This window comes from Cynocephalus volans, chromosome 7 (genome assembly GCF_027409185.1).
Source record: "Cynocephalus volans isolate mCynVol1 chromosome 7, mCynVol1.pri, whole genome shotgun sequence".
Lineage (NCBI taxonomy): Eukaryota > Metazoa > Chordata > Mammalia > Dermoptera > Cynocephalidae > Cynocephalus > Cynocephalus volans.
Window position 1 is genome coordinate 92,630,695 of NC_084466.1, and position 13,263 is coordinate 92,643,957.

Consider the following 13,263-nt stretch of genomic DNA (forward strand, 5'->3'; position numbering starts at 1 on the left):
CGTTGTTGAAGCACGTTAGTACTGCATTCAGCATCACTAATCGGTAATTGTTATCATTTCTCTCCTTGTCGAAATGTATTTTTTTAGGGCTGTCTAATGACTTTCTTTAAAAGATTTCTGTCTTTTTAGAAAATGTGTACTTCTTTTCTCTCATATTCTCAGAATGGGCTTTCAGAAAACGTAATTGTCAGTATGTGTTTTATCGCTGGATTTTTTTTTGTATGTGTCATTTCAAATAAATAGATGCTTTACATTTTACACGTACCTTGGTTGTATAAAGAGAAAAATGAAAGGTGAGGTATTACCAATCTGATAATCCTAGGGGAGAGATAAGAACTCCTGCAGAATTCCTTATGGTACTAGCTTGTCAGAGCCCCTAAGATTAAAACTATGCACTAAGCAGTCAAAATGAAACAAAGCCAAAGGCTTATCTTATTTTTATTTTTTCCTCACGAGTCGTGGTTTCCTCCCATCTGGGGGGCTTAGTAGATTGAAATTCTGTTCACACTTCTTCCTTCCCCTACTCTATTAAACATATCCTATTCACCCTGTTGAAATGGACTTTGCTTAGACTTTCGTAACATGGTCTTTTGGTAACCAGTAAAAAGATCCTTTGAGTGGGAACATTTCCCTTTTTGAAAGGAACTTAGATGGAATTATAGTACAGACCTGTGCAAACAAGTGATTCTGACCAGCATGGTGAAATAGTCTGACTTTATGAGAGCTTTCATCTGGGGGGTTGGTAAAAAAGAAAAAAAGAATCTGATTCTCCTCTGTGAAGTTCTTCAGTAAAGAAACCCATTCCTCTTTCTCAGAAAAATGCAGTGCTTCCTGATAAAGTAAAAGGGTTTCTGAGGCCCAGCAGAGACTGGGGATGAGTGGATCCATTCGCGGAGACAAAGGAGGAAATGTGAAGAAATCAGCTTCCTAGGGGCATCCTAGGTCTCTCACAGAGATGCTTTTACACCGATGGGGAAAACTTCTCTAGAGAAAATCAAAGATGTGGCAATAGAATTAAAAAGAGGAACTGCCGGAGGAAGCAAGGAAAAAGAAACTTCACCTTAGTGAGCATGTAGTTCATGATTTGGATCCAAAAGTCAAGTAGACACCACTGACGTGGTGGAGAGAGCTATTTATTATGTCTGAGGCATGAGCAGGACACAATTAATTTTGATAAATAAATGATTTCCAGTGCTAACCAGAAGGAAGAGGGAAAGAAAACGATGAAGAAAAAGAAATATTTGAGGACATAAGACTTTATTTTCATAAGTAGTTAAGGAAATTAAGAGTGTATACTTGAAGATATGATTGTATAATCATAGGGTTTAACAAGGCATTACCATTTGCTCCATGAGTGATGACAATTTGTTTTTGAAGGTAACTTGTCACATCTGATTTTCTGTGGTGGTGTTGGATGCTATTGCCCAGATCGCTTTGTGACATTCCTAAGGAGTGACTCCAGCCTTGTACTCAGCAGGCGCATGACTTCTAATCAGCAATATCTCAGACGCTCCTTTTTGGCTGCGAGGCTGCAGGGCTCTCAGCAAAACTCCTAAATAGGAATACTTACAAAACTTCTATGCTTTAGCTGTCACCCAAAACAGAGCTTAAGGCACAGCTATTTTATTTCCTTGTCAATAAAGGTATAATTGTTTTCTACACTAGATGTCAGAGACACTTGGCCAGGTCTTTCTCTGTGTCTTCCTTAAAAAAAATCCTCAATAGCAACAACAAAACAACCTCAGTAGGTCAGAAAGAAAGCTGTCATAATTATCCTTTAGGACGACATATAAATTCATGTGTAACTTTTAACACCAGCGACCTTGTTTTCATTCTTCAAAGTGAAGCAGCAGATGAATGAAGCAACTGTTTCTTTACATAATTATTATTTTCCCCAGATGTTCTCAGGCGTCCTAACATCAGTACCAGGCAGGTTTTCAGCATTGGCATTCTTTGTTAGCATAGACCTTGAATGGACAGCTGAGGGGATTGTGTGCCGTTCTGCTTGAGTGCAGATGTAGCTGGGAGGTACTGGGTTGGAACTGTTCAAGGTCTCTTAGGCTACTGGCTGACTACTGGGATTCATAGAAGGGAATGGGAAAGGGATCTGTCTCATGCATTCCCATTACCTCTGCCCGTCTGGGACCCAGAATAGGCTGGGCCTGGCTGTGGAGTTGATAGTTTTAGCTTCCCCACGCTAAGTCCTGGACGGTAGAACCCTAGCAAGGAGGCATTGCCAAGGTCAAGCTGTCCAGATGTGTCAGGATTATGTCAAGGCCAGGGAAGAGGAGAAAGGAAAAGAGCACAGGGCTTAAGCTACGTAGGGACTAATGAAGTGACCAGAGGATCCCCTCAGAGTCCCAAACAAACATGTGGAGAAGAAGGCTTAGACAAAGAATTTTGAGGTCTGCATCCAGTAACTGTCCAAAGCGGTCCCACACTGATTTGAAAGCCTGCTATGCTGTGGGAATACTAACCTATCTGCTCAACCTTGCCCTGGCTGGCCAGCCTTCAGAGGGCTCACGCTTGTTCTTAGGAGCTGGTGCTGAGAGCACCAGCACGTGATTATGAGAGCATCTTATTCGGGAAGGCTTGATGCTGAAGTGTCTTGAAACTGTGCCCCAGGCTGCTTCCTCAAAGATGCTCTCTCCTTCAGAAACAGTGACACCAGGTCATTATTCCCAATGTCCGGGAGCTGACTCCTGTTTGGAGATAATTGTTTATGGGCCTAACACATGTGTGATAATATTTAATATTGAGGAAAAAAGGCATTAGAGGCAGAAGGTACTGGTTGGATGAACCTTCTTTTCTTGCTTCACCAAGTCAAAGTTTCTGCAGATGTAGAAGAAGTATGGATCCAGGGGTCAGCAGTACCAACCCCCATGCTAGGCTTTGTGCCTGGGTTTCCAGCTCTCTATTCACACCCAGGACTTTTCCTCTTCCTCCTTTCCCCCATTTCTGATCACCTCATCCAGACTGTCCTGTTTTGTGGGGGCCCCAGGGTGGGGTTGGTGTTGGGTAGAAAGCAGATGTCTATGCTGGAGGGCTGTGTATGTGTGTGTGCATGTGTGTATTCACTTATGTGTGTGTGCCCACCCACATGTACCACCCAGTGCCTATACATGGCTCATTGATCTGCCTCTGAAGAACTTTTAATCCGTTTTCAGGTCTGTGTCCATGAGTGCATATGTATTAAGTGCTATTTGAATCATCTGTTCCATTGCTTTCCATTATTAGATAAACAAGAGGTTACTAAGGAAGAGATGGCTGGAATCAGTGGAGGTAGAGAAATGAGTGCTTAAGAATCAGTCTGTCATGATTCGTCAGACAGTTTAGTGAAAACTAAATCAAGCAGTGCTTGCTTGGCAAGACTGTTTTATGTAGTAGCTTTACTCTGATTTATTACACTAAAGTTACTGGCAAATATGAACACTCATTCTACACTGGTAACAACTGTGATTGAAATCATGGTAGTCTGTAGATAAGCTGGAGAAAACAAGCATTAGTGGGTGGGTTATCTTAGACATCATGCCCAGAGTCCAGCAGTGAAGAAATACATATTCTTAACAGAAGTAGAATTGGAAGAGATGTTTAGAAAACATATGACTTGTTCAGCCCCCTGCCTCCCCTCCAGATCCTTGCCAAGTCAACCAGGCAAGCAAAGTTCTCTCCTCTGCTTTGACCTGGGAAAAGGGGAACACACGACTTCCAGTGGCCACGCACTGCAGTGACTCATGCCTTCCTTTCTCAGGAACTCCCGGTTAATTATTTAGTATTTATGAGTCTGTGGTTGCCTTCATGGAAATATAATTTTCCTTTTGTTTCTTTTTAAATACTGTACAGAATCATACCAGATGTTAGTGAGGTTTCCTCACAATAGCTCACTGCACATCCTGTTGGGCTTTTGGATTACATTGTGATACCTGATTAGGAGGCAATAAAGCAGATACACATGGAAAAATAAGGTATAGAAATAATTGAGATGTGTCAGGATTATGTTTTTGTTCATTTGGATAATTCCCTTTTTTGAGTGTTTTCTACAAATAGTTATCATTATCACTATTGTTATTACCTTAATTTTAAAAAAATAACTGTCACTTATTGAGTGCTTAGTCATCTGGTTTCATTCCTACAACAGTCTTTGATATTTGTATCCTTATCCCCAATTTACAGATGAGAAAATCAAGGCTTGGGTCAAATTATTTGCCCAGAATCATGTAGCTAGTAAGCAAGAGAGCTGGGATTTTAACTCTTCCATTGAACTCCAAAACTACCTATTAACCGCTAACTCTCCTGAGGCCAACTTGTAATGTCCAAATTTTGCTTTTGATTTGCGTATCTAGGTGCGTTAGTAGAGAAAACGCTACCGAGTGAAGACAAGAAAGGAGAATCTGAGCACAGATGAAAAATTGAAATTTTGAGAGAAAATTTAGAAGAGCTTTGTAAGAAAGTGACAAGGATCTCACCACCTCAGATTCACGAAAATGAATTATCTGTGTTTCATTGAGAAATCCGGTGTGTAAAGAACTGACATACTCTGTTCTCTCCATCAGCAATCTGTGTCATTTTCTTTGTCTCCTAGAAGAATGCTTCCTTCTTAGGGCTAATTATTCAGACAGATGCCTTGAGCCTTACAACTACTCTGAAGTCTACTATTATTATTGTTCCAAGATTCTCCATATTACACAAAGCTCAAAAATACAAAGCACATAAGGATCCCAAAGAGTAGTGAGGGTTTATATACCATCTCTCTATATGTTGCAGTTCATTTCAACGTGATTGTAATGGTGTGTATGTTTGTGGCTATTGGACCACATCTCATCAGTTGAAGAGAGGCATAATTGAGAGCTTGCTGTTGTCAGAAAGATTAATAGACCTATTGATACAAACCCATAACTGAGGACTTCCCAACAAAGCCATTTAACCAACTGGCTTGGAATCATGATAGATCAATACTGCAGAGTAAAAAAAAGTGTTTTCTATTCACGTTAGAAACATCGCACGGTCTAAAAAAAGTGCTTTAAGAAAAAAACAAGGGGCCTATTTTAATGTTATTATCAGTATTGATTAATGATTAAACACAAACTAACCCATCAAGGATAGCAATATCTTGAAAGATAACTACCCTAAGATGTTCTGGGATAAAGTTCTAATGCTAGTCCACAGAAGAGGGTTGAGTCTCTTTGGTGAAACTAATAAAAACTATCAACTTATTGAATACATGTCCCACCCAGTGTAAACACCAAAGGAACCAATATTGGAAAGATAAACTCTTAAGTACCACCAAAATAGGGGCAGAAAGAAAAGCAAAAGGGTAAAAAAACTTTCAGTTTGGATCCATTCAGGACCTGGCAGTCCTGGGGTGCTATCCACTTCAGCAGACAATGTTCTACGTAAAGATTATTGCTTTCTCAATGACTAATTAGTATCATGTCATTCACACCAAATTCATTATTGTTATTAGCTTACAAAATATTTTTCTAAGACCTTAAATTATATGAATAATAATATTGATTTCTAGACTGGAGCACATTGCAAAGACTTGCCCCCCCCCATTTAAAATTAGTCTCATAATATTCTGGCTGGCTAGGTGCTTTTATTTCCATTTTGTAGGTAGAAAAACTGAAGCACTGAGTTTATCCAGTATATGTCAGTATATCCAGGAAAACTTCAAATCACTTCGATCTACCCCTTCTTAGTTGTAGACGGATTCCATAAATCCATGTCTATAGGATGTTATCTTTTTTCTTCATTTTGATTGGATGAAATGGGATGCAAAGCTTATTAATGGTCTAGTTGATAATTAGAGGTGTTCAAAGTATCTACACATCATCAGTTTTCACTATGTTCATTCTTATTCTTTCAGAATAAGAGAGGGTGAGAGAAAATGGCAGCACCTTAAGGGTCATCCATCTTTAAGCAGAGGGATAATTAGGCGCTACTCCTCTACAAGCAGAAGAACTTCCCTGTAGCAGACTGCATCCGTCTCTATGATGTCATCACCACACAGTTAGTTCCTGGGAGGACTTCTGGGGATTATTAAAGTCCCACACAGTGGTATTTACAGAGCAGGGTTAGGTACAGGTTGGACAAGTCAGCTTTCTTTGAATTTTCTCAGACAACTCAACAAACATGTGGATTTTTTTATAGCGTGGTTCGACCTCCTGCATAAATCAGTCAGCGCCTACTGTTTCTGCATGAACTGTGTGCCAGGCTCTGTAAATAGCAGACACTATGTCTTACGCTGCTTCTTCCTCTCTGAGGAGGTTGCAATCCATCTGGAGAGGGAAGGTGGTATGGTAGTAAGGCCATAGGGTCTCTGTCCCTTTTCTACCACTTAGCTACATGTCTTGGGTAGGTATCTGAGCCTCTGCTTCTCTGTCTATGAAATGGGGATTGTAACAAAATATCTGTTTTGCTATTTTGTGAGGACCAAATGGAAGAGTATGTGGGAACTCTACACAATCGCCAGGTCCAGGTATTATTATACTGAATTGAAGAAGAATTTAATAGGAACATAACGAGACAGTTTGGAATTCCTTGCTCCCAATACTATGGGAATTCAGAGACAGGAGAGGTCAGTGAGGGCATGAGTAATCTGCTGGGTCAAGCCTTTAGGTTGGCCTCGAAGGCTGCCTAAGCTTTGAACACTAGAAGGGAAGAACATTCGAAGAGGCCCCAGCATGAGTGTAGATTTAGAATTGGGAATACATGGTTGCATTCACGAAACAATGAAAGGACTAGGTCATGGTAGTACAGGGTTTGGAAGCACAGCAGGAAATAAAGTGGGAGACGTAGGGCAAGGCTGGGTTCTGGAGGTTCTTCACAGCCAGACTTAGAGCTGATGGATGAGACAAGACGGAGCCATCACAGTGTCTGAATGACATCTTTTAATTAAATTAATCTGGCGACATTGCAGAGGTGAGACCAGGAGAAGAGTCTGGAATCATTAAGCTTATTGAACTGATGCGTGTCTGTGGTGCCGTGGGCCTGAATTCTGGTGGTTCATAATCCTGGTGGGAAGTGAGAGGGCCCCATTCAATTTAAAAAGGGGCTAGCTACATGGGTGAGGAGAATTTGAATACTGGAAATTATTTCACAAAGTTCTGTTTGGTTCCTCAGCCAGTCCCTTCCCTGCTAAATCATTTCAGACATTTGTTGTTGTTGTTGATTCTAAGCTGGAAATTCTTTAGCCCTTCTAGAGATGATCGTCTCCATAACCTCCCCCAAACTACACTTTATCATTTTTTCTTTTAATCTTAAACTAGAAATGTGCTCAGCAGGTACTCTCTGATTGGAACGTCCACTGGTGAAGCTTGCCTGGTGGTGTGTAATTACTTCCCTGTATCTTTTAAATTTTTTCCTCTTGTTCACATCTGAAAGTGAAAAGATCTGTTCAACACCTTGATCTCAGCAATTAGTTAAGTGGTACGCAGCTGGTTATCTGGGGGCAGTCACAGATGCTTAGTCATCTCTGTTCAGGTCTGAATGCCAATCTTCTCAAGCAGCATCCCCTGTAATTAATGTGTAGTTGCAAGGAAGTTCTTTGGGAGCAGTGGTTCCCAAAGTGGGGTCCTGGATGAGCAACCTCTGAGCATCAGCTGGGAAATTGTTAGAAATGGAAATTCTTGGGCCCTCACCCCAGACACTAAATCAGAAACTCTGGGGGTGGGGCTCAGCAAGGTTTTAACAAGCCCTCCAAGAGCCTGCTAAAGTTTGAGAACCACTGTTCTGGAGAATAGCCTTGCAGAGTTGAGCAGTCAGACCCAGGGAGGTAGGAAAACAGACTTCAGGAAACACCAGGGATGTCTAGAGGCTGAGAAGAGGGAACAGTACTTCCCTCTTGGAAATGATGTAGATGTCCAGAGAAACTTCTAGCAGTGAGACTGTCCTTAGCCCCCTGCCCCTTGAAAGAACACTGAGTAGCACTCGCTTGCCTTGTGCTTTGGGCATACAAGCTCTTAAGTCAGTCTCTTGGAAGGTCTGTTGCATTTTCCCACTCAAGGATCTTTATTGGAAAGTATATTGTTAAATAGATGAAGAAAGAGATACACTTCCTACTCTGAGTCTCATTTTCTTCTATAAAGACATGTAAATACTGAGGATATACTCACTTCATGGTCAAGAGGAAAAAGGAGTTTGTATTTTAACCTCTTTCCCACACTGAACATTAACCCCGTAAGAAGCAGCTCTTTATCTGAGGTTCTTTTGAAGGTGCCCCAATGATACAGCCTTGATCAAAATGCTAAATTGGCCAAAGGTTTTAGTAACACGCTTGATCCAAGGACTGTGGGAGCCTAGGAATGGATAGTTCACCCGCCTACCAAATATTTTGTGTCCTCTAATTATTAAGTTATTAGTAATCAAGAACAATTTAGGGTAAGTCAGTTTTCTACTACCAGAGTCAGAATTAGTGTCCTTCCTTCATTTCTAAAAACCGCACATTTTTTTTTTTCTACTGGCAACATATGCCCACATAAAGCCTTTATGATGTGAGCATACCTTATCAGAATGGCAATCTAAATTTAAGTGTGTTAAGAAAAAAAAGAAAAAAAAATGAAAAGAAACTAAAAAAAGGAAAAAATAAAATAAAGATATTTAAGTGTGTGGTCCAGAGTCACTTTCCCTTGTAGCTTTTTAAAAAAATGCATGATTTCTTTGCTAGCTCTTGAAACTTCTGTATATCTAGACAAAGAAACTCTCCTACTTTACACAAGAAGGAGGAGTTTGTATTTCATTCTGCATTTTGCAATGAGCATTACTCATTAAGATAAAGTCTCTTTGGGAGGAAAATGAATCCTGGTTGATACAGGCAATGCTTTTTTGTGGAATTATGCATTCTCTTTTTAAAAGATCAATGAACTTCTCCATGGGTTGTTTCCATTTGGGGAATGAAATAATGGCGCTCTGGAAGCTCCGCTCTGTGGTCTCTGATTGTGAGTCCACAAACTATAGACACTCAGAGGATTTATCTCAGAGGGGATCCTGATAAACAGTTCTGTTGCCACTTGAAAAAACCAGGCAGGACATTTCTTCTGGGGATCTCATGGCAAGCAGGAAATAGCTAAACGGGCTATAAAATACACTCCCTGATCACTCTGGTTCTACTCGGGTCCCAGGGCCTGGCCCGCTTTTGTCCCAGAGTTTCTGGCTTCTCTCCCCGTGCCCTCCTTCACCTTATCAGAGTGTGCTCATGTTACCCGTGAGCTTCCACCAGAGGAAAAGCCACCTGCACTAGCAGCATAATTTACATCCTTTATTATTTCATCTCAAGTCTAGGACTAAAGGAATGATAATGAAGCAGACTGTCAGTGCTAAATTTTTGAAAGAAGGACTAGAGGAAAGGTCTGTTATGGCTTCAACATCCTTTTCTGTACGTCAGGGGTGTTGTGAAGTTTTTCAGCTCAGTGTCCTTAGCTTCCAGCCCCCTCATTGTGGCCTTTGGGTATTGGTAAGTAGGAGGAAACAACAGAAATGACCAGGAAGGCAAGGGACAGTGGAGACAAGTTGCTGCAGCTTGATTCCTTATGTGCTTTTGAATGTCTGTTTCCGTTTATGCCAAACCAAAATATCCTCAGTGACATTGAGATAACATCTCTCTCTCCCCTACTTCATTCTCTACCACCGCCAAGCAAATACTTTTCCAACTCGATGTATTTCAAGGTTACCACCAAATTAACCACAGAGGCCATGGAATGAATAGAAGCTAGGGAACTCATGAGAGTCCCAAATATGCCACCCATAACTCCACCAATAATTATTGTGAGGGCAACAGCAAGGTTATCGTTTGGCCTTGGTGAAGTGATAGTGGGTTTTCCATGACAGACTCGGGAACCCAGCCTCTGTTTCTCCCCCCTTGAGTATGTGTACATCAGTCTTGATGAATATGAATTTATAATGCACAGCTAAGTCCCTGCTGGCACAAGTGAACACATGAGTGGAATATGTACCTCCAGATCTCCTCATTCTCGCTTGCTCACACACACATACACACGCACACACATCTATTGTTCAGTAACACATCCTGCCCGTGGCTTCCATAGCACAGAGACACAAAGTCTCTTCAACCCTGGAAGCTGTAGTGGCGTTCTGGTCAAGCTAGTTCATGGACTTCTTTTCATTACAGCTACAGTGGCTACCAACTCTGATACCTTTGGACCTTGTGGGGCTTGTTCTTGAAACCAAACAAAGCACCACCATGGCCTGGAAACGGCAGAAGTGTCACTTGACCGCAGGCCTGGATTGTCCTTGTTTTTCCTAACTTAGTGCCTGTGTGGGACAGGAGGCAAAGGGCAGTGGCAGGCTGGGAGGCTTACTTAGTCCCCTCAGCATCGCACCAGCTGAGTTCCATGCTGCCTTTCCTCCCACCTGCCTTAGCGGAAACCTGGCAGTCGTCATTTCCTTTATAAAAAACTGTCTCTCAGTGTTGTTTTTTGTTCAGTCCGCTTAATTTGTAAATGCAAATGTAGGGTTACTCTTAATGCTCGTCTGGAGGTTTTTCCACATTTTTGTGATTGGGGAGATGACAAAGGGCATGTTTGACTTGTGATAGAGATGAGCAATGAATGGATAAATCCAGTGCATGCAACATGACCGGAGAGCCTATGAGTGGGTCCTGCATTCCCGTACTGCACAGATTCCTGCTGCCTGCTGAACGGCCGAGCATTGTCCTTACAGAAGTACGACTATACTAACTGGTATTGCATACAGAGATTTCCAAAGTGGAGATACTCGGAAATCCTTCATCTTGCACTTCTCAAGCTAACCCACTCCAGGAGGGAGGAAACCCACCTGGCTTCCCGTCTGGGGAACGTATTTTGCTTCTCCCCAGACTGTCTGCCCTTCCTGCACCTCACCTTCCTTATGTTCCTGGCCTGGGTGTTACCATTTGCTCACTGATGACATACTATAAACTTTCATTCATGGCTTTGAGATGATTAGAGGCTTTCCTGCTTCCCACCCAGCCCAAGCCTTGGGACTTTTAATACACTGATTCCCTGATCAGCTTGACACGGGAAAGCGCATAGAAGCCTTGTACCAGTTTGTATCGTAGTACCCTTTTGAACTGCCTACTCTTGAATGAAGTAGAATGCCAGGGGTTGGGGGTTTGCACTGGCTGCTTGACACACACACAAAGCAAATTAACCTGCATGCGGAGTAAAAAATAAAAGAATTAACCCTTAGAGTACTGCTTCAACATTTTGGTTTAATGGTCTTAAATTTGACCACTTGGGCAATGTTTCTTTGCACAGACAGTCCAGACTTAGTCTAGCCAGAACACCAACCACGATCCTCTCCTCCACAGCTTTCTTGAGATGCTCCTGGGTCCTTTATTCATCATCTAATGGCTTTTTAAAAGATCCCCAACACAGCCACTGTGTTTAATTGAAAATGGGCTCCGCTTTCAATGTGCTGGAGGGTATGAGGGGCTGTTTTTTAGCTCTGGTATGTGTCCTCTAAAAGAAAGAAGTCGGTTCTTTAAGGGTTAATGTGAAATTAAGGAATTTGGTGGTTTCTCCTGCTTGCCCTTCCTCCAAGGTGACAGCATGATCCTCTTTAGATGCTTAGTTCAACGGCTGAATGACAATAAAAATAATATATCTACGTAATTACAAAAAAGAGGAGGAAACATTGAATGGTTGAATGGAAAGGCCCCCGGCAATGCTTGCTTGATTATCACAGGGGGTAGGAAGACCAAGTGTTTTATTTTATGGACATCCCTCTCCTCCTCCACCCCTGCGCACAAGCACTTCTCAGCGTAATGGAAGACTTGAGGATGCTTTTCATTTACCTCTTGCTTTTTCTTCTTCCTGTCAATAGCCCAATAGAATCCTGCCAGAATTTCTACAAAGATTTCACATTACAGATCGACATGGCTTTCAACGTGTTCTTCCTTCTCTACTTTGGCTTGCGGGTAAGTTTGAGCAACATTCCTCAGGATCACAACGGGGCATGCAAGGCTGATATCCTGGGATCATCCCCCATCAGTGTCTGCTCTCACAGGCAAGGTGAAGCCCAGAGTTTCCAGGAGGGACAACTTACCTGCCTTCTGATTTTCAGTCCACGAGAGAACCATTTCCTTAGCTAAGCATTTTCTGGAATACTTGTTAATTTTGTTTCAAGAAGTAGAAATATGGGTTGAAATAACTAAGATACCTCGACTGGCTGACTATTCCTCACCTCTCTATTTAAACATGAATGCATCGTTCTCTTAAAAATTAAACAGAAAAACACTTTTCAGCTCTTAAAATTATGTTTAGTAGTGCTCATGTAGCTGCATCCTGAGAGAGCAGATGTGAAGGTGAGCTGGGGGTTAGATTGGCAGAATTTGGGGCTCAGAGGATTTATACCAGATCCTGTTATGAAGGGTGCCACGTCGATGTACTTGATAGAGATGTGTGTGTGAATGAATGCATACATATGTGCTCTGTTTACCATTATAGTTACATTAGAAAGTCTAGTGAACATGAGCTCACTCAGTTTTCCCTGTGAGGCTGTTGGAAACCCCAGAAAAATGTACTGCCTGATCTTTCTCCAAGGCTAACATAGCAAACGGTCACTCTCTAGAACAAGCTGGGTATCCAGCAAAATAAACATGTGATTGGTGTAGATATGAGAAGAACACAGCATCTCCCTGTAGACTCCCACAAAAACCCAAAGTTTATCCTTCCGCAGAAGAGTGTAGACTGAATGCCGGCACCATGCCTCTCATTTTTTCTTCTTCTTCTTTCTTTTTCCCCCTAGTTTATTGCAGCCAATGACAAGCTGTGGTTCTGGCTGGAAGTGAACTCCGTAGTAGATTTCTTCACGGTCCCCCCAGTGTTTGTGTCTGTGTACTTAAACAGAAGTTGGCTTGGTAAGTCAACCTCTCTTCCCTTCTCCTTCCTGGTTCCTGAGCCATGGCTGAAATCTAGGCGGTGGGGGGGCTGGGCTGTCTCCATGCAAAGAAAGTTTTATGTATCAATGTGAACAGCTCTCGTGGAGTTTTAGAAGTTGATGCTGACAGTTCGTTTTGGGGCTAGCCAAGAAAGAGTCGCAGTTAGTGCTTCAGGTGATGCAGTTTTATGATTGTTGAAGCCCAGAGGTCATCACTGTCACAGCCAGGGACTCTCTGTTAAGGGCATTGTCATTTTTCATTCAAGAACTTGGAGTCAGGACTGGATAAAGAAGCCCACTGGGAGCAAGGCCAATTTCCTGAGTAGCTGGTTCAGGTGCCCCAGGAGGCCTGCCTGCCAGAGTTAGCTTCTGTCTGCTTCTGAGTCT

The 13,263-nt window shown here is 42.1% G+C and overlaps 1 protein-coding gene across 8 annotated transcripts in view; it reads left to right on the forward strand.

Annotated features, from left to right (window-relative positions):
- The window catches only part of KCNMA1 (potassium calcium-activated channel subfamily M alpha 1), a 701,659-nt gene that overhangs the window by 400,570 nt on the left and 287,826 nt on the right, over positions 1-13,263 (forward strand). For all 8 annotated transcript variants that reach the window (XM_063102675.1, XM_063102667.1, XM_063102668.1 and 5 more), the window contains 2 exons: positions 11,821-11,914; positions 12,745-12,856. In XM_063102675.1, the coding sequence (XP_062958745.1) occupies positions 11,821-11,914; positions 12,745-12,856 (206 nt within the window). The remainder of the gene's footprint in view (positions 1-11,820; positions 11,915-12,744; positions 12,857-13,263) is intronic.